The sequence below is a fragment of the Delphinus delphis genome, chromosome 6 (assembly GCF_949987515.2).
Source record: "Delphinus delphis chromosome 6, mDelDel1.2, whole genome shotgun sequence".
NCBI lineage: Eukaryota > Metazoa > Chordata > Mammalia > Artiodactyla > Delphinidae > Delphinus > Delphinus delphis.
Window position 1 is genome coordinate 17,270,871 of NC_082688.1, and position 22,373 is coordinate 17,293,243.

General features: G+C 45.0%; 1 protein-coding gene across 2 annotated transcripts in view; it reads left to right on the plus strand.

Moving 5' to 3' along the window:
• The window catches only part of ASTN2 (astrotactin 2), a 912,541-nt gene that overhangs the window by 430,762 nt on the left and 459,406 nt on the right, over nt 1-22,373 (plus strand). For both annotated transcript variants that reach the window (XM_060013324.1, XM_060013323.1), the window contains exons 8-10: nt 14,808-14,892; nt 15,396-15,470; nt 16,218-16,355. In XM_060013324.1, coding sequence (XP_059869307.1) covers nt 14,808-14,892; nt 15,396-15,470; nt 16,218-16,355 — 298 coding nt within the window. The remainder of the gene's footprint in view (nt 1-14,807; nt 14,893-15,395; nt 15,471-16,217; nt 16,356-22,373) is intronic.

Consider the following 22,373-nt stretch of genomic DNA (forward strand, 5'->3'; position numbering starts at 1 on the left):
CATATTGTAAGAGAATTACTCTGGCCACTCTGTTGAGAAAAAATCTATAGGGATAGAGACAAGAGTGGTAGCAGAAGCTACTTGGAAGACTGATGGAATAACCCAGACCACAGATGCTGGTGGCTTGGGCCAGGGTGGTAGCAGCGGGGGTGGAAAGAAGTGGTCAGAATCTAGATATTGCATTTCATTCATTGCAGTCATTTAGTGAATGCCAATTATATGCCAGGCATCATGCCCAGTACTGGGGATAGTGAGAAAAAAGCTGCCATCTCTGTCCCTTTGAAGCTTTCTGTCTAATGAATTGGTTTCAGGCTTTGACGTCAGAGATGAAGAATCCAATTTTTAGGGCCCCCACGTGTGTATGAGCTCCAGGACCAGTTTTCACACTGTCTTTAAAGAAAAGATCCAGGAGAGATTGACTCTGTCTTGGTCTGCTTGTGCTGTCATGACAAAATATCACAGACTGGGTGGCTTGAGCAATAGAAACTTATTTTTCACAGTTCTAGATGCTGGGAGGCCTAACACTGAGGTACACTGAATTAGTTCCTGGTGAGGGTCCTCTTCCTGGGTTGCAGATGGCCAATGTCTCAACTTGTCACTGTGTCCTTACCTGGCCTTTCCTTGGTGTGTGCATACAGAGAGAAAGCAAGATCTCTCTTTCCTCCACTCCTTATGAGACCACTAACCCCATCACAAGGGTCTCACTCTCATGACCTCATCTAACCCTAATTGCTTCCCAAAGGCCCCATTTCTAAGTACCATCACATTGGGGATTAGGGATCTGACATAGAAATTTGCGGGAGACACAAATATTCAGTCTGTAACAGACACCCATGACCTCGGATAAGAGAAGAAGGAACGCAGTGAAACAAATACGTGCTGCAGGTGAGGGGGCTGGACAGAGCTTTCTCAGGCACTCTGCCACACAGGGCTGGGATGAGAGCAGGTGAGCAGGGAGCCTCAGCACAGAACCTAAGGTGTCATTCTCAGGCGGCAACTTTGAACTTGCACAACACTGAGTGCCCCTTTTGGGGGAGGGAAAGTATTAACTCATGACAGTGGCCTCTCCAAACCTTCTCCTGAGAAGCCTTTATAAAGACTCTGCTGCAGGGGCAAGTTTGGAGGCGGGAGTCCAGAACAAAGAGAGGCAGAGCTGGAAGAACCGTGCCAATCATCTAATCCACCCCCTCCTTCTACAGCTGCTGAGGGTGGGTCATCACCCTTGACCTCGGGTCAGCGCCTCACCAGAGTCAAGTCAGGGGCAGAGCAGAGGTCTTCTGACTACCCTGCTAATGCTTGATCTCCCTACCTCTTGAGAACATTTAAGCAGTCAAAATATTTCATCCTTGGGAGGTAGGCGCCTGCCTGCAATTTGACCCAATGCCTTCAGGAGTCTTTTACAATGTGTGCAGGTCATACCGGCTCCCAGCAGTGCTTTGCCAGGCTCGTCTTGCATATGCTTGTGATCAGATCCACTCATTCATGCAAGGAAGAGTTCCAGTGTTGGGCATCTGGAGCGTGGCGAGTTCCCCATAAGCTTCATTCATGTCTTTCTTCCACAAACAATGACTGAGCCCCAAGACTGAGTCAGTTCCCAGGGAGGGAAGTGGACCAGACCCTGCCACCACCCTCTCTTCACTCGTAATCAAGCTGCCGTCATGGTAGCTCAGTTTTGTGTTTGGAGAGGCGGTCAGAACAAAATTGTAGGAGTCACGGCTTTGAAGTCAGGCAGACCTGGGTTAAAACCTTGGCTCTGCCTCTAACTACGGTATTGGTACAGTTTTAAGCAAACTGCTTAATTTTCCCCAAGCCTCAATTTCCTGCCTTTTTCATCACAGAAGAAGGTATTCATTCACCTTTGCTAGGTTATTGTAACAATTAGAATCAGCATAGCCGTATAAAGTACCTGCTACATTCTATGGCAAATATACATGTTCAGTAAATGGGAATTATTGAATCAAGGGCAAAAAGAACCCCCAGTGTTGGCAGTGCTTAACCCACAAAAGGCTTAATCGTGATGGAATGGAAGGCGTGATGACAGATTTTGGAGCAGAAGAGGTCTCCATGAAACCGTCTAAAACACTGCGCTTAGCAATAGTACTGGCCTCCTCTGGTTATTCGATGCCATCTTTAGGGAGCTAGCCCACTGCATCACACTAGCTTTCTTCTCTTTCTTGACTGAAGGCAGCTTTCATTTCAGTGTAGATGATTAAAGATCTCTGAATAGGAGGGGTGTGTGTGTGTGTGTGTGTGTGTGTGTGTGTGTGTGTTCCTGCCCCAGCCTTTTGGCTACAGTGTTAAGTGATCTTTTCATTAAAACTTCTTCACGGGACTTCCCTGGTGGCGCAGTGGTTAAGAATCCACCTGCCAATGCAGGGGACACGGGTTCCATCCCTGGTCTGGGAAGATCCCACATGCTGCGGAGCAACTAAGCCTGTGTGCCACAACTAGTGAGCCTGCGATCTAGAGCCTGCAAGGCACAACTACTGAGCCCATGCGCTACAACTACTGAATCCCGCGTGCCTGGAGCCCGTGCTGTGCAACAAGAGAAGCCACCCCAATGAGAGAAGCCCGCGCACCGCAAAGAAGAGTAGCCCCCGCTTGACGCAACTAGAGAAAGCCCGCATGCAGCAACGAACACCCAACACAGCCAAAAATAAATAAATAAATTAATTTTTTAAAAAAGGTATAAAAAACTTCACTAGATAAGTGTCTACCGGACCACAGGGAGTGAGGGAGGTGTGTGGATTTTATGCTGAGCACACCAAGACTGTCCATCAGGACGGGACATCCAGGAATCCGAGCTGCTCCTCTCAAGCCACGCAAGGTCAGGTGCCTCGCCCTATGCACCGTGAAGGGACTGCTGCAATTTCTCGAATGGCCACAAATGGACGTGACAGTGGAGCCTGACCTCCTAGTGAAGCCTGGAGCAGGCCGCCTAGACTCACGTTGCTTAAATTTAATGATTCATGACGAGTCTCCGTCCTGTACCAGTAAAGGTGGCATAAAAAATGTTTGGTAGAAGGATGTGCATCTTAGGAGTGGGAACCGTGCTGTCCTGCAGCTAAGTTGTTGCCAGAAAGTGGGGGCTGCCTGGGACAGGGGTGAGGGGGGCAGAGGCAACAGTGTGTGGGCTTGTGTGAGAGGTGGGCAAAGAGAGCAGGATGGATGGGAAGGGAAGAGAGAAGAGGGAAGGAAGGGAATGAGGAGAATGAGAGAAATCAAGAGAAAGAGGCAGAAAAGGAGGGGACCTGGAATGAGCAGGATATGACTGTAGTTTTTGTTCTAGGCACCTTTACACACCATATCTTATATAACCTTTATCTTTGCATTAACCCTTGAAGCAGACCAACTGTCCTTTATTACCTCTTATTTGAGGAAGAGGAAACGAAGGTGGGTCTGGGGGGTTAACTTGGGCCTCTGACTCAAGCTCAGTTATTTTCACTGCAGAGTGATACAAAGGAAATGGGACAGACAGACAGACAGTGAGGAATATGAAGGTGCATACAGAGGCAGAGGCCAGGACAGAGAAGCAGAGACTGAAGAGAGACACGGAAGCAGCGAAAAAGACACAAAGACTGGGAAACGAAGAGAGACAAAGATGGGGGAAGAGAGACAGGGAGGAGAAGTGAGAGCTTTAACCAGGAATGAGGGTAGCGGAGTGAAAGTGAGCTGGATTCAGCTGAACATACACCTGATGTAAAACGGTACAATATTCCAGATGGAAGGAACTGGAAATGACAATCCTCCCAGTTCCTGGGAAGCTGGCCTGACCCTGATCACCTGCCTGTAGCTGAGGCTGGGGTCACTCTGAGGAACGGACCCCCTCAGAAGCAGAGTGCAGATGTCACATGCCCTCCCCTGGTTCTCTCCATTTCCCCCGATATCCGACTAGAGGAAGGCCAAGGTCCACGCTGGTGGGTGTCTGGACCCCCGTGATTTCTGGCCTGGATGGCATGGGCAGAATGGGCAGGGCACATGCGTGTGGCCCGCTGTACTCTGTGCACATCTGGAAAATCATGACTCTTTGCTTTAATTCTGTAAATGAAATTTGACTTTAAACTCACAAAGATAGCTGATGCTTGGGAAAAAAAGATCAATGCCTCTTTTTCTGTGGAGGGAAGAACGCTTTTGCAAAATGATTAATTACCCTCTGCGTAATTTATTTCGTATATTTCACTTTGCTGTTTCAGGTTTTGTGCAGGCGGCGGGGACAACAGTGTTATTAATCATCATGTGTTCTGAATAGGATGAGTCTGAGTCTGTATTTTATCCTCACAGCATCCTTGTGAATGGGAGAGGACAGGCGTCTGTTCCCCGTCTTCTGGAAGAGAAGGATGAGGCTCAGAGAGATGAAGGGGCTTGAGCAAGGCCACCCATTCAATGGTGGGGAAACAGAGCTGCAGGGTCCCGTGGCATGACTACCCCCAGCACAGGTGTGATAGGCGGCCAGGGAGAGCCACCAACGTGGGTCATTTTGAGTGAGACACAGGGTCATGTTGAACTCCTCCATCTTACCTGGCATCCTGTCGGGGAGCTCTGACTGCAGAGTCATGCAGGACTGGGTTTGAATCCTGACCCTGTTTCTTTCCCACTGTATCATCTGGAGGCCAGTCACTTAACCCCGGGAGTTTTAGTTTCCTCATCTGTAAAATTAGGACACTAACACCTGATTCACAGAGGGGTTGGGTGGATTAACACACGCTTAATGAGATCCATACACTTCTTCTAAACTTGTCCTTTCCCCAGATTATAACCAAGGGGTTCAAGATAAAAGCTATGGTCAGGAAAGGACAGTAAGACAACTAACTCCCTAATAATAATCATGGCGATAGCGTGTTATGATCCTGGAGCCCATACTGGGGACAGAGCATGCTTGGTGTTATTCACTGATTAACCTCAGTGTAGAATTGAGGAAACTGAGTCTTGGCCAGAGACAGGAAATTATATTCAATACAAGGTCACAGAGCCGCTGGGTGGCGAATGCAGTCTGAAGCCTGTTCTAACCCCAGTCCCTGTCTTCTTTGCTGTAAACTGACTCTCTCCTTGCAGAATGCTTGGATTCAGCATTTGGGAGTGACTGTTTTGGAGAGGGGGTATGGGGGTTCCCAGAGGTTGTTTCCCCACACCTGTGGAATTAGGGTGGAATTTCTCAGTGCCTGATTCAGCTGATCCAGAGAAACAAAAGGGCCTGTGATTTCCCATTTGTGCGCTGACCTACCTTTGCACCCATCATTTCCTCTGTCTGGAAAACTCCTCCTTCCCCTTGAGAGAGAGGTATTGCAGCCTGGGCACGGCAGCACTGTCTCTGGAACCAGGCCCACTGGATTCCTATCCTCTTAGCTTTGTGACTCTAGGTAAGCAAGTTACTTAACCCCTCTGGGCCTCAAGTCTCCTCATTTGTAAGATGGAGTTGAAAATAGAACCTGCCTCATAGGCTTGTAGGGTCACATGAATTACTATAAATAGAGAAATTCCAACACTGCCTGGCAGTTAGGGATCCCAGAGTTCCCTCTTACTATCACCCTCCATCTTCACTGGTGTGAAGGCCACTCGGTCCATAAGTAGTAGACCGAGGATTCAGCCTCAGATTGCTTTGATTCCGGGTTAATGCCATTCACCTTCATAGATCTATGACCCTTGACTTCCCCCTCAACCCATTCCAGGCTGATCTGAGAAGCTTGGATGAGACAGGCTCTGGGGTGGAGGTTGGGGAGCGGTGGTGGGAGATGGCAGCCCCTTGCCCAGCAGACACAGCTCTGTGCACCCCTGTTAGGAATCACACGTTGCTTAACTGGAGCCAGATCCTTCCTGGTTATTGGAGATGTCTGCGTCTGTATCTGTTCCAGGCTGCTAGTGAGATTTCTTCACCCCTCTCCATCTTCAATCAGCCGTAATTTTAAGGGAGTCTCTTACCCCCATGCGTTCCCCCCAGATACTCATCTGTAGATAATTGTGTGTGGGGCTGCACTCGGGGATGGAGGAGGCTAGGAAGAGAGGGAATGGAGCTGCCTGAGAGGGGTCACCATGGCTGAGACCTTGAAGTCGGGGTCTGGTGTGGCCTGGCCGGTGGCCTTTCAGAGACCAGGCCATCCCACGTGGGCTACCCACATGAGCTAAGTCAATAGCCAATTAGTCCCCATGTATCCTTGATTAAGGACTGTGATCTCCATCAGACCCAGTCACCAGCCTGTGCCGCCACAACCTTTTGGCCTCTTTTTTTCTTCTTCTTGTTCTCAAAGGCCTGATTATGAAAGGCAATGAGGGCCTGGCAACTGAAATGCAGTTATCCAAGTTTGTCTCAAATGCTTTGGGAAGAACAAGGCCAAAACATCTCACGCCAGCAGTGTAAGGAAGAAGGGGACATCAGAGACACACACACAAGGTTCCTAAAGGTGTCATCAAGACCCACCTCCTCACTATACAGGTAGAGAAACCAAGTCTCAGGGAGGGAGGGGACCTGCCCAGGTCACACAGCATGTTTGGCTGGGTTGACTTCCAAAGAAGTCCTCTTCACTTCATAAAGGTCTGAATTATATCCTCTTGTTATTTCACTCCAGTCATGTTTCTCTGCCTCCCAAGCCTCTATTTTCAAAACCCCCAACCCTTCCACACATACCCTGCCTCCCCCTCCAATCCCTAGGGAAATGCTGGCTTCAAGACACAAGACCAGAGTATGTTAGAGGTAGAATCAGGGAATCTGAACAAGGTTTGGAAGGCCGTTTGGGGATCTCTGAGTACTAGCTACTCATTTTACAGATGGGAAGACTGAGACCTAGAAAAGTAGAGTGATTTGCCCAAGTTTGCAGGCGGGTCAGCACTGTACAATGTATTCCCTGATGGCACTACTGACATTCAAAACTGCCCAAATGATCTCATTCCTTCTCTAAATAATTATGTTGCCACTTAACTTTCCCTTCATTTCATATTCCCTCTCAACCCCTGGTCTCTCTTCTGTTGAATACATCCCTCTCCAATTTTCAGGCTCTGCTTTTCTCAAGAATTAGGATCAGGGCAGACCTACTGCAAGAAGCAGGTCCTGGTCTGCAACTGAGTCTCACACAGCCCTGTTCTTATCAGGAAACTCAAGAGCAGTTAGAGCAGGAAAGGTACAGGGAGGGAGAGTAATTGATAAGGGGGAAGATTGCCTGGGCCAGTCATGAAGGACTTCGAAGGTTAGACTAAGGCATATGAAGTGTATTGTGAAAGCAACTGAAAGTCCCTGGAGAGTTTTTAGGGGGAGCCATGGGTGCAACTGTTCTTTGAAAAGGTAACTGGCCACCACTCAGATTGACGGGCAGACACTGAAAGCAGGTTTCCAGTGATAAGACTTTTTCAGTAGTGCACATGGACAATGTTCAGGGCCTGCCCCAAGGAGAAATGGGAAGGAATGGATCCAAGTGACAAAAAAGAGAATTAGTGGGATTCAGGTGCCATTTGGATACTAAGGGTTAAAAAAAAATAGAGTCCAGTCAGAGATTTTTCCAGTTTGGGAAGAGGGAAATAACAGGTTTAAGGTGCATTGGGCAGCTTTCGTTACACTGATGCTGTGTAACAAGAACCACGGTATTTACTGTCCACAGCTCTAAGCAGTTTTCCCCTTTGTTGCACATCCGGGTGGACTGATCCACCTGGGACTCAGCTGCCCTTGGCACCAAGTTCAGGTCGTGTCCACTCTGTTCTATGTAACCCTCATCCTCCTTGGACCAGCCACTGCTTGGAATGTGGTTTTCTCATGGCAAGAGGAAGGGATGCAGGAGAGCAAACCCGGCCACAGCACACTTCAAACTTCAGTTCGCATCATGTCTGCTACCAACCCACTGGCCAAAGCAAGTCCTAAGCCAAACCTGAAGACAGGGTAGGGAAGAAATCTCACTCTTCTCACAATCAGGCGTGGCAAGGATGTGAATGCATAATACTGCTTTAGAGAAATGAGAACTTGACACCAATGACTCAGTCTACCACAGGACAGATTTTCCTTCAGCACCCCCTGATCTCCTATGCCTATCCAGACTCTCTGAAAGCATGTCCTCGTAGAGAGCCATCACATGGCTTGGGAAGGAGTCAGAAAGGTCCTGGACTTGGATGTTTGCTCCTCTCTTCACAATTCTCAGCAGCATACTCACTCTCTCCAAGCCTCAGTTTCATATCATTTAAAGGAGCCGGTGACATCTTCCTCCCAGTGTTGTCATGGATGTCAAAAATCACCTGGGTAAGGTTGGTACATAGTAGATGCTCAATTAACAGAAGGTATGACGCTTCCCTTGAGGCTTACCCCTGCTACCTAGAAATCAGCCCAACAACACTTCATTATGTGGGTACTATTAATTCAATGCAATCCATATATAAATTATTTACTTTTAGACAGGGCTTATTTGCAAGAGCAATTCTTAACCTTTAGTTATAGTGGAATTTTAGAAATCAGCAGGATGCCAATTTCAGTGTGGGTGGGTGGAGCTGCCTCTTCTTCCCTAACCCCTGTGTCTCGCTTATGAGAATTGTCAAATTAAAGGCAACTCCCCTTGCTCTTGCCCTTGTGGTTCTGTTTACTGCTGTGATGTTTGTGAGTGTATGAAAGCAGGAGCTTTGAAGACCTGACTCTACAGCCTTGGGCAAGTGACTAGTTGAGTCTGAGCTTCAGTTTCCTTATTTTACAGTGAGGACAGAGTGCCTTCCTCCTGGTACTAGTCATGGGTATGACCTGAGAGATGAGATGCAATAACGTATGTCAAGCGTCTTCCACCACTCCTAGCACAAAGCACACCCCCCTTCATGTTATGCCCAACCCATGCCTCTCCCACCGCATGCCTGGCCCTGAGCTGGGCTCCAGCGACACAGAAGTGCAGAGGTGCAAGGGGGCCCAGTCGGAGTCAGAACAGGAAAGGATGCCATGCACACTCACTGTTCTGAGGCCCAGGGTGATGCCTTTTCAAGCTGCAGCGACAAGAAGAGTGAATAGGAAAGTGAGCAGCAGCCAGTGTCCCTGGCCTGTGATGTAAGTGACGACTGAGTCGGAAGCAAGTGAAAATGGAATCATAAGGGGATAACAAGGTGGGAGGAGGGGAGTCAGACAGCCGGGTGGGATTGGAAAGAAGTTTTTGCCCTTATCTGATACTCTCACAGGCAGGCGACAAGCTCTTCTGAGCTGTGGAAGACAGAGGAGGCAAGACCCTCTGGCGACGCCCTTCTTCATACTTGTGTGTCCTTCGCTAGAAGAGGCCATAGACCAAGGCAACAGGTGTTTCTGAGAACAGGGGACCAGCCTGGGAGATTATTTCATTCAAGCTGCCCCAAATGCACAGATAAAGAAACCGAAGTTCGTTTTGCTTTGCTTTGCACAGGGCAAACCTCGAAATTGAGACCATCGTTCATCTAGAAAGCACCTTTTCTTTCCAGTATAACAAGATGCTAAAGTGGCCTCTCCTGTCCAGGAAAAAAAAAACCAAAAAACTGACACAGCTAATGACGTTTTCAGCAAGGAGAGATACGCCATAGACTGTGTTGAGGACTTTTCAAATGCATCACCGATCTTGCAGCAAATAGGTGATATTAGCCTCATTACTGATTAAGAAACAAACTCGGAGAGGTGAAGCAACTTGATGAAGTTCATGCAAGTTCTAAGTGGCAGATCCAGGACAGAACAAGAGGATTCTAGGGCGCACACTCTAAACTATTTCGCCAGTCCACTGGCCTCATACGATTGACACGAAGGCACCGTCTGCTTTGAATTGGTTTAGGGGAGCCCCACACAAGAGAAACTTAGATTGTTCATTATTGAGGGGTTCCGTTGTTCTCACCCAAGAGTTTATGGAGTGAGAACACATGTAACATAAAATGAGAACTCGATAAATGGGGCTTGAGAGACGTAAAGAGTGAATATTTTAAAACCAATACAACTCATGCATAGCTGATAATATAGGGTTCTAGTGACTAACACAACGAAACTCCACTTAGGTGAATTCCCTTATGGGAGCCACTTTAACGAAGAGATTAAACTCTTTGTTAAGGTCTGCATTATCAATCACTTATAAATGTATGTTTTTAAGGTGTTACGGGTAGTTCAAAATCATTATATTTAAAAAATAATTTCTGGTTTTAAATGTAATACATTATAGGAAACTCAGAAATGTCAGAGGCGTACAAAGAAAAAAAAATGCAAGAAAATGTTGCTGGGTGTATTCAAGTACTGAGACCACTAGTGTAGTGGAAAGGACGCTGAGGTAATGACCAATAGTCCTGGGTGCTAATCCGGACTGGCCAAGAGGCTATTACAGTTATTTGGCTCAATGTCTTCACTTTCTGAGCCAGAGTTTCCCCATCTGAAAAATGAAGCTGGGAAGATTTGAATTAGATGATCTTTATGAGCCTTTCCTACTCTGATGTGAAATAGAAATTCTGTTTTAGCCATTTCATCAGCATTCATGTTTACACTTTCCATTTCCTTGGCAAATACCTGCCATGGATGTAAGAAAGTCTCTTCCAGTCTTCAGCAGAATCATCATCATTCTAAAGGAGCTCAGCCTGAATTCATGATGATTACCGTATATTTATGTATTCACTAATTCACGTATTCACTCACCCATTCATTCATTCAACAAATGAGTCACCTACCCTTCATCAGGCGTGCTACTAACTACTAGGAGATGGAGATGATTAAGAAAAGGTTTCTGCGATCAAGAGACTCCCAGTTTAGTGGGGAAAATAGGCAAAACGTCCCTATCCTGTCGGCATAGGCATTACTATTGTGAAGGATACTCCCTCATTTATTTATGTACCGGGTAGGGCAGCAGGTGCTGGATGCAGTGGTGTGCAAGATGGGCCCATCCGTTTTTCCAGGGAGCATCTGCTGTGGTGAGAGAGTCAGGGAGTGCGGGCAGGCATTCACAGTCAGCACAGGGAAAGCGTGTAAACGTATGTCCCTGGAGAGCTGATCTTCAGCAGCCTGGCTGCCCTGGGTATATATACCAAGGCAGGATTGAGGATGGGACTCCCCCGGGGAAGGGGTTAATCCTCAGCTCCCGCTGTCAGAGGCTTGCATCTTGCAAGAAGTAAATGCTTGGTTGTGAATAGTAGAGAGGTCGCTGAGCCAGCAAAATGGAAAATGGGGGACAGTAAAGCCAACAGTCATGGCGTTGAGGGAAAATCCTGCTGGAGGGACCCAGCCCAACTGCTAAGAGTGATCAGAGTTAAGGTTTTGTTTTTTGGGTTTTTTTTTTGCTGTACGCAGGCCTCTCACTGTTGTGGCCTCTCCTGTTGCAGAGCACAGGCTCTGGACGCACAGGCTCGGCGGCCATGGCTCATGGACCCAGCTGCTCCGCAGCATGTGGGATCTTCCCGGACTGGGGCACGAACCCGTGTCCCCTGCATTGGCAGGTGGACTCTCAACCACTGCGCCACCAGGGAAGCCCCGAGTTAAGGTTAAAACAAAGGGTATTCAGAAAACTAGATATGAGCGATTCGGAAAGGCAATGGAAACGACTGGCTCTCACTGGGGCCCGGAACTCATGAACATCTATTCCAAGCTTCCATTTTGCAGATGGGGAAACTAAGTCCCAGCAAGGAGGAGGTTACCTATCCAGTGTCCGTAGAGTTAATGTGTCAGCATATGTCAGAACCCAGTTGCCATCTTGGAATGAAAGGGAGAGAGGAGGGAATGAATTTGTTGAGCATCTACTCACTTTCTACATGAGCCATGAGCTTTACCCTTCAGTACTTCAATTTATTCTTATATCATCTCTGAGAGATGGGCAGAACTGTCATTCTCATTCTGTAGATGAGACAACTGAGACCTCTTCAAAAAATGAAGTAACCTCCTCCCCAAGACCACACATCTTAGGGAGAGAGGAAGTAAGGATTGGAACCCAGTTCTGTGTGTCTCCAGCACTCACGTGCTTTTCCCTCTGCCTCACTTCCTGTGCTCCACGCAGCCTCCAGGGTGGTTGCTTCTCATTTGCAAAATACATATTTGTTGTACAGTGAGCGGCAGTAATCGATGATCCATTCCAAGGCAGGGGAAACTTGCCTAGTAAGCACACACGAGAAGAGAAAAATACAGCAGCGCCCTTTTTCTGTGTAGATTCCTCATTCTCACTAATATTCGCAAAAGGAGGGAAAGGGGAAAAAATGACCTGTGCCCTGTCCTGAGTCACTGAGAGGAGAGACAGGAACCTCAGCCCTTTCCATGGAGGACAAAGAGCCTCCTTTCCCACCATGCTCCTGGCTCGCCCCAGCCGGACTTCCCGTCCCTTTGCCAGAGGTAACCACTTTACCTCTCCCATTATGAATCATGAAGGCTGTGGCTTGTGGCAGATCATAAATCAGTCCTGGGAGTCTCGAGGACAAATCCCAGGACTTTTAATCTTAGATGTGTTTAAAGTGGTGAATATTTCATGAAGGGGCTGCTGCATTTTAACACATCATTAGTGACTGCTGCCCCTCCCACTTTGGTCGATGATTCTCATCCAAATCTCAAGGACCTCAGCTCTTTCCATCCATTTTCCTTACCTCTGGCAACAATCAATCAGTCCATTAGGTTGCAGGTACTTACAGCCCAGGCGTCCGGTGGAAGACCCTGGGATGTTATTGGAGAGGAGAATTATAGACAGCATCCCTGCCTGCAAGCAGCCCCCTCTTATATACCAGGTATCCGGAGAAGGGGAAAGGTAGCAGCATCCCTGCCTGCAAGCAGCCCCCTCTTATATACCAGGTATCCGGAGAAGGGGAAAGGTAGATCTCTCTCTTTCCCTTCTCTTTCTCCTTTTAACAGTCTTATCTGAATATTGTGAATATTCTCTCTGACCCATTTTTTTCTCCATATTCTGTCTTACTACTCTTTTAGTTCAACCAACATTTATTAAGCCCAGGCTGTTTGCCAGATACTTGCTGATGCTGGACATACAAAGATTAAGCAGCGTTGGAATGCATAAAACAAATTAAAGTGTTGACACTCGGAATACTTTGTATAAGGTCAAATGTATAACATGTATAGTGAATCAGTGAAGACAGTAAGGCTATTCCATAAATACAAGCACTTAGAAATCAGGAGTTGTGGGCGATAGTTGTAGAACCTGTGTTACCCTAGCGTCTTATTCACTGCTGTGTTTTGTTTCTGTTGCACAAGGTTGAGAAAATCCTGATTCATAAGACTTGAAGTTGTACAAGGCATGAGCTTGTTAGCACCTAGACTCACAGTCTCAGGGTCCTCTTCAATGAAACAAAGATGACAGGAGAATTTTTTTTTTTTAATGAGGTCTGCGTAAAATCTGTTTACCTGGCAACCAGACTTAAAGTGACAGTGCTCTTCATGTCCTCAATTCTAGCATGTAATATCTGAGTGTTTAGCCATCATTTTTTTTTATTATTAAAGAGATTTGAAAATAAAACTTTTTAAGGAACATTAAAATCTAAAAGGTGCAAAGTCCCTAAATCTCCCCCATTGAGCTAGACGTTTCCATGAAACATAATTTGAAAACGCTTGGGTGAAGCCAACCAGAATCACCGTAGGACTGAAGAATTGCAGGTTCATCTGGGTATGTGCATGAGTGTGATTACCAGAAGATGGCAACGTGGCAGCAATAGTCTGGAAATTGATCAAAGCCATAGATAGTTAATTATTCATTCAACTCACAGTGTTGAGCACCTACACTGTTCTATGCAGTGAGTTCAGCCAGGGCACTTCCTACCAGTGTTTCCCAAAGTGTGTTCCACAGGACACTAATCTATGATTTGTTTCACCAGCAAGGCTTCCAAGGTGAAATAAGTTTAGGGAAAACTGTATACATTATCACCCTCATGAAGAATCATACTCTACTGGCACTAAGGAATGGTACAGTATTTCACAAGCTTTTTTTTAATGGAATCTATTTTTGTTTTTTTAATGGAATCTATTTTTGGTAAAGCATCTGGGAACATTCTACAAATACGTCTTAGGAAAATCTAACAACTAATTGAATCAAAAAATACCCCCCAATCTTAAGGAGTGTACAGTGAAGCAAGACTAATAGTAGCAAGGAGGTAGGACCCTTCCAGAGTTTTGAACACTGAAGATACACCAGGAAACAAGACGTGTGCCCCCAGAATGAGCTTGGCTAATGGGAAAATATACTTAAGGCAGTGGGGGATGCTAGTGAGGATGTGTGCAACCAAGTGTAAGGCATGGCCAGAAAACAATGACACATGGATACATGGATGGACGGATGGATGGATGGAAGGGAAGGGACAAGAAGGGAAGTGAGGGGAGGAGGGAAGAGGAGAGGAAACCCATTAAGACAAACAAGCAACAACAAAACAAAATAAAATCTGGAGATGGTAGATGAAAATAATTTTTCCAAAAGGGGAAATCAGAGGTATTTGGAGGAGGTGGCATTTGTTTGGGGGCTTACAAATGAACATGAATAGTTGATTCAGGTGGAGAGAATTCAATTTCCTGATTACACTTGTCGTGCAAGTGTACTTTATCATAATTTAAATATTTGAAAATAGGACTTCCACGTATAGCCACCAGGTTACTTTCTGTTTGCCTCGTTAGGCCACGAGCTCCTTCAGAATCTGGGTTGTACCTTTGACCTCTGCATCCCCAGGGCTGAGCAGAGAGCCCGGCAGGGAGTGTGGTCAGGGCTCGCTGAGTGAATAAGTGAGTGAATGAACAAATGAATAAACTCTTTATTAACCACAGTGGCAGGTAGACCAGAACACCCTCTTTCCGTGACCTTTTCTACAACTAGCCACCTTGTTTTATTTTCTCAGAAAACAAGGAAACCAGAAAGAAGGGCAGGCAGTATTTCACAAGATCCTTTTCTCTTTTACAGGAGAGTGCAGCTGTCATGAAGGCTACACCCCTGACCCGGTTCACAGACACCTGTGTGTGCGCAGTGACTGGGGACAGAGTGAAGGGTGAGTGGCCAAGGACATCAGGGCAGAGACAGTGGAGGGCCCACCTTCCCTATGGCATTACCAGATGCCCCAAACTGCTCCACAAAGAGGACTCTTCCTCTGCAACAGTTGTGTCCCTGCAAAGCCTGATGGAAAGTGAATCCTATTTCCCACTGAATCACATTTTAGTATTACAGGTACATGATTGATGAATCTTCTAGAGAACAAAGGCTGAAGTTTAGCTCACCCTCCCAAACCATAGGTAATCAAAGACCACTCTCTTGAGTGGACTAATGGAGAAGAATTGGGTTTTTTATACATAATCTCCAAAATGGACAAAGTGGACTTTGAAGTGCTGAGTCCTTCGGTGAAATGGAGCCTTTTATAATATAAATAGCCTTATCCAATAATTACCTCTGCAAAATTTGATTGTTTGTAAAGCTACTCCAAGCATTGTCCACATAGGTATCCCACCTGCTTCTGACTAATAGCATCTTCTATCCCTGTCTCAATTCTTCCCACAGACCCTGGCCTTACACGACACTCGAGAGGGGCTATGATCTGGTGACAGGGGAGCAAGCCCCTGAAAAGATTCTCAGGTGAGTTGACAGTCTGTTGGGGCATGACGCTGGGGTATGGAGAAGGGTCTGATGGGAGGTGTAGTTACGCACGTCCTTAGTTTATCGAGCCTGTGCACTTCCGGGATGCAATGGCCCCAGTTGCTATGGGAATCTAATTCCCATTTGTCTGGTATAGACATAAATTGAGATACTTGAACTGGAGGAGACATTACTGATTATCTAGTCCAGTGGTTTAAAAATATTCTATAGCCATAGAACCTCTTCCTGCCACTACCATGAAATCATGTGTGAAACTTCAGTACCTAAGCTGATGAAGACATACAGCAAATTAAGTGGCAGAACTGGGAATCAGATTTTGGGTGAAATTGATTCAGGGTCCATGCCCTTAACCTTTGTGCAGATTGCCCCTGCTGACTTAGCAGTCACTTATGGTCCTCCTGCTGGCTATCAGGACTGCTTGGGAAAGCAGAGCTGAAATAGTTCCTGTCCTCACAAAGCCCACTGGTAAATGGGAATCAGGATTTAAACTCAGGAAAATAAAACTAGCAATAGAGAACAATGCATGGGCTAAATGATTAACGGAGTGAAGAAGTGACCATCCAAGTCTGGGCAAAGTTGGCCAACATTATGCCTTGGAGAATGCAGGGGACTCAGTTGGGTGGGGGAGTGAGAGAAGGTTCTAGAAGGGAAGGGTGGAGGGGCCCCTTTTTTCTGTTTTGTCTCTGCTGCCCAGGGAGTCCCCCAATGGAAACTCTTACATTGCAGGTCTACTTTCAGCTTGGGCCAAGGACTCTGGCTTCCTGTCAGCAAAAGCTTCGTGGTCCCACCCGTGGAGCTGTCCATCAACCCCCTGGCCAGCTGCAAGACCGATGTGCTCGTCACAGAAGACCCTGCAGATGTCAGGTAGGGATGTCATCTCCAGCACCTGTACCACGGGCTTCTTAGAGCCCTGGAAGCCCCTCTGTTTCAGGATCTCAGGAACTCCTGTGGAAAAGTACTCTTCATGTTGTTGACGTAGGCAGTTGCCTAGTCGATATATAAAACACTGTCCAATATGCCATGCTCCACACTCCTGAAAGTGACTTCCATGGTGGTACTCAGTGACTTTATATTTCAACATAATTACTTCCCTTTGGGGTTTATATAAAACACGAGAGAGGAGACCACATTCTCTGGCTTATCCTGGGATCTTTAATGATCTTCTCTTATAAAAGACGATTACTTAATAGTATACTGGAGAGTCATGAAGGTAAAAGATTGGAGAATGAGGTGCTTTCTGTCATGACTCAGATACCGGGAACAGATTTTGGGCTAATCCATAGGTCTGAAATGTCCAGGTCAAATGAATTTGGTTTTTGCTCATGAAAGGATGGAGATTACATCTTTCCTTACACGTTTTGCACCCTGTACTTAACTTCCTTGTAGACTGACTCTACTGTGTTCTAATTAATTGCTTACATATCATTCTGTCTTATTATGTGGCGAATCTTTTAAGGTCAAAGCAAATAACTTATTTAGCTTTTTAATCCCCAGTTCCCAGTACATATCGGACAGCTACTAAAATGTTTATTGATTTAATTTTACCAGTGGTCTTAGATCTGATCCTAGCACTATTCTGGAACTTTCTAATGGAGGTTTCTTTTTCCCCCCCTCCCAATTTGATTGAGGGAAGAATTCTAGAATTTAAATGTTACATAAAACGGACTCTGATTTTACTTTTGGAACTGGCTTGTACACAGCTTATGAGCTCCTGAACTGGAACATGGAAGCATGGCCCCCATACTTCCAGTGACTGTTATTCTCCTGTCTAGCTGTCTTCGGGTCATTTTGAATTTAAGATGCTATCATATATCCATGACATCTTGATAGGAAGCTCCTAGAACCCACGTCTCTTGCTTTACAATTTATTTATTCTCACCTTCTCAACATTTCATGGAGGGATGAACACAGCATGATTTTTATTGGTATTTCTCCGAAGAGGTAATTTTAAAAAGGATAGAAAATTAAAGGGATAGCACTTAGAAAATGAAGTGGTAATTACTAAGAACTAATATGGTTTCATGCACACACAAATTGATTCATGGCAAATGACCATTATTTCCATTTTTGATAGAATTGAGGTCAGTGAGACTTTAGTAAAGCATGTGCTAAGGTTTCTCTGCATTACATATTTTAAAGATGGAGAAAAGACCATCTGGTTGAAGGTCTCTACTAGCTTTCCTCAGAGTTCTGTACTGTTGACATTGAATGTGTGATTTCAGTGAAGTTATAAATGTCAGACTGGCTGATAGTAACACTCCCTCTGGAGTCAGATAGGTCTGGGTTACAGTCCCATCTCTACCATGGATGAACTATATGATTCTGGCCAAATGCAGCTTACTAACTTTCCATTTCTTTGCAAAATGAGGATAATAACAGTGCCTACCTCACAGAATATGATGATAATACTACTACTAATAATAATAATAACTCATCTCCATTGATCATTCCCAAACCCTTTACTAACATTATCTCATTACATTCTTATATCAACCCCAAATGTGACGCTAATATTATTTTTATTTTACAAATTAAAAAAAAAATCCGAGGCATAAAGGTGATACCTTCACTAGTAAGTAGTGAAGCCAAGCTTCACCCCATGATCTCTCCACCTCCTGAACCCATGTTCTTAACTATTTCATTGAAACACCTCCCAAGAATCGTTGTAATTATTAACTGTGTAAATGCTGGTACGTAATATACTCCCAAAGGTACAGGATTACCAATTTTAGATAAATTCAATTCCCACTACCATAGAGTTCAAGTAGAAACTGGTGATGGTGGGGAAGGCAGAGTCAGGAAGTTTGAGTTCTATGTCATACTGCTGAGAATGACCATGGTCTGTAGGACAATTCAGTTGCCTTTTCTGCTCCATTCTGAATTATTACATTGAACAGCAAACCAGACATGGAAAAGAACAGAATATCAACCTACAGGGACTCTAAAACATCTTTGGAAATATTAAAACAAAATTGAGAAAAGTATAGTACTAGAATTTATTTCAGTGGCAATATTGTTTGTAGTTGGAAGAAATACTGTAATAAATTGAAAGTGGTGAGACCTTTGAAGGGCATGATCCGTAACGATTAGATGCTCTAAGCTGCTAGAAATGCTCTGCCTGGGTACGTGGAGGGTGTGCCTTCACCGAGTCGGGACCAGAGCAGAGTGGCTCAGGATAGACCCTTTGAAGAATATTTGAAATGTATTTCAAATATTTGAAGAATGTTGGTTTGATTAGGTCACTGAATTATTATCCTGCTTGGGGTGCCCACACGTCTTTGTCTGGGCTTGGAGCAATTGCAGACAGCCTTTTAAGTCTTACCTTCATCTTACCTCTCACATACCCATTGGTTTCACTGTAAGGGTAGATAAAAGATTGCAATCATTGCCATTCAAAAGAATCTGTGCTATGTAGGTTGAGTTTTCCAAGCTGCACTAATAAACCTTGTTTGACATGACACCACTCAGGCAGGCATATCCTGGGCATTCACAGAATTAATAAGTTTCAGTCAGATGCTATGTTAGAAATTAATAAATAATAGATCTTAATTATAGATAGCCAATAATATGCCAGAGAATCACAACTGAGAGATTAAAGGAAAAAGCAACGTCAGGAAGGAAGAGATAAACATTCCAGTAGGATTGGGAAGGAAAATGAAAAGGTGCTTTCCTGGTTGTTGTTTTTTTTTGGTTTTGTTTTTAAGTCTGTGACAGATTGCTATGAAAGTATGGAATCTCAAACTAGGGGAGGCAGAGCAAGTTAGAGTCAAAAGTAAAGGCTCAACCCGCCCGGGTGTCTAAATCCAAAACAATTGATGATAGTAAATGTTGGTGAGAATACGGAACAACTGAACTACCATACCTTTGTAGCAGGAACGTAAGTTAGTGTGACCACTGTGTAAATCTACTGGGCAGTATCTACTACAGCTGAACATCTACATATCCTACAAATAGGATACCATAAATAATATGTTCAAGAATACTAATGGTGGTATTCGTTTGTACCGCCAAAAAGCTGGGGGAAAAAAACACAGATGCCCATCAATAACAAGATAGTAGATAAATAAAACAAAACAGCACAATGTTATTAATGTTCAGTATTAATGAACACAACCACCACACACATCACCAATGATGAATTTCACAAATATAAAATTGAATTATTGAAGCCAGACACAAATGAATATGTATGTTTAAATGAAGATCAAAAACAGTAAAAACGAATCTGGGATGTTAGAAAAAAGAAGAGGGATTACCTTTGGGTGATGGAGGGGACAGTGATTGAAGGGAAACATGCCAGCATGCTGGTGATATTTGATTTCTTGATCTGGGTGGTGGTTATATGGGTGTGTTCATTCTATAAAAATTCATCAAGCTGTACAGATACGATTTGCACACTTTTCTCTATGCTTGCCATATGTTGATTAAACATAAAGTTTATTAGGTAAGGGTGTTCATTTCTTTTAAAAAAATCATAGGCTATAGAGCCCAACTGAACTGCGTCAATTCAAATCCCAACTCCACCACTTGCTTCCTGCGTGAGCTTTCCTGAAGCTCTGTTGGCCCTTGGGGATAATGTGGATAAAAGACTATCTATGCCCTACAGGGGAGTACTGAAAATTAAAAGATATAATACCTGTAAAGTACTGAGTTTGGCACATGGTGAACTCTCTAGAAGCATCAGTTATTATGTTTGTTGTTATTTTTCTCTCTTTCTTTTGCTGAAAGGACACATCCAATCTATGACATACCTTAAAATCGATAGGGTCTTAGTATTGAGAGTTTGCATTAATCCCTTTGTCATGGGGTTTGAGGAAGACTTAAATGAATATATACCATCTAGTACGGTGTGGTAGTTCTAGCGGCTTTATGCATATGGAAGTATTTGCAGAATGAGCGAAGAGGCACATGTGCGGTACACATAGAGTGCCTTGGGGATGGAAAAGGAAGAACGAATTCCTGACCAAAGGAATTAGAAAAGTATTTGCAGGAGAGAGAACATTGGCAATTAACCTTGAATTGAGCATAGGATTTGTCTGTGTGGAATTTAAGGTGGGAGAGAAGGCTTTCAAGTATGAAGGGTTGAAGGGCCAAGGAAATGAACTCTCCCCTGGACAGCTCCCATTCTTCGGCCCGTTCCAGCAGGAAGCTGCTGGAAATGAGATTTTTAGCATTCGAGACACTAATGATGTCAGCTACAAAGGTGGAGGAGCGAACTCTAGTTAAATTGCGTGCAGATTCCTTTCAATTCTGAAAACCGTAGCAGGGCCCCTCCTGTGTGCCAGGCACTGTGCCAGGTACCATAGGAATACTGTGATGAATAAGACCCACCTTGGCTTTCAGGGATCTCATGGTGTAGCAAGGAGCATGGAACAAGAGACTGACTTGAGAGATGAAATAAAAGATACTCATAGAGAGACAACATGGCAAACAACACTTATTGCTACACACTGGGCCTGCTTCACAATTTCACCGAGAGCTGATTCTTCTTATAAGACAGATGCAAGAATTGCTGTTATGGCTGGAATAATAATCATCTGCAAAGCCCAGCTTTTGCAGCCCCTGAGTGATTTTTCTGTGATCTCAAATCAATGAAAATGAAATGGTGAAAAACTGTTAATTCCTACACAATGTTGAAAGGATAATGGGGCATCAGGATACAAGCCAGCATCGCTCACTTGGTGACAGTTTTCACACTGAATTCGTTCTGGATAGAATTCAGAAGAGTTCCTTGTTCTTTTGGCCTCTTGATTCCAAGCACTAAGAATTTATTGAACACCTACCATGTGCCAGGCTAGGTATCAGAGACAGAGAAATGTTCAGACAAAGATCTTGGGGCACTGAGACAAAATTGCAAACAAAACAGTGTTGTACTTTGTGACCTTTGCAAAGGTTAGAGGAAACATTCAAGGCAGAGAAGGGACCCAAGGGAGGAAGGAGGTGGTTAATCTCACCTGGGAGGTAAAGGAAAGGCCTCACAGAGGAGAGGACCTCTGAGCGAAATTGCAAGGTATTAGCAGGAAGTCACTAGGTCACTGGTTCTCAAAGTGTGGTCCCTGGACCAGTAGCCTCAGCATCACTGGGAAACTTGTTAGAAAGGCAGATTCTCAGACTCCATCTCTGGTAGACTGACATTGACCCCCAAGGGTATCAGTTTCCAGTCCCTAGAACCTGTAAATGTTACCTTATTTGGAAAAAGGGTCTTCGCAGATGGGATTAAGTTAAGAATCTTAAAGTAGGTTGATTATCCTGGATTATCTGGATGGGCCCTAAATACCATTACAAGTGCCCTTATAAGAGAGAAGCAGAGGGAAATTGAACACACACAGAGGAGTCGGCAACGTGAAGAGGGAACTAGAGATTGGACTGACACAACCGCAGCCTAGGAGTGCCAACAGCCACCAGAAGCTGGAAAAGGCGAAAAGCAGATTCTCCCTCTTGCACCTCATGGGGGCGCGCAGCCTTGCTAACACCTGGATTTTGGCCTCACAATACTGATTTTGGACTTCCGGAGGTTTTAAGCCATCCCAGTTTGTGGTGATTTATTCCTGCAGCTGCAGGAAACGCATACATCACCCAAGACCTGAATCAGATATTTTGGAGGTGGGCCGTGTAATCTTGTTTAGCCAGTAATCTGGTTTAACAAATCCTCAGATTACTCTAGTGCCCACTAACGTATGCATACTAAAGCACTAGGCAGCAAAAGAAAGGAAGGCTCACGTGGCTGCCACAGAAAACAAAGGATGGAAGGGCTTGCAAACTCCAGGGTGGCAACGGCTTTGGGTCCAGCAGGATTTATATGCTCTACAGTGTTGTTGGGACTCAGTATTTGTGTCTCTCTTCATCCCTCATCTCTGTCTTCCTCTGGGTTAACGTGCTCTG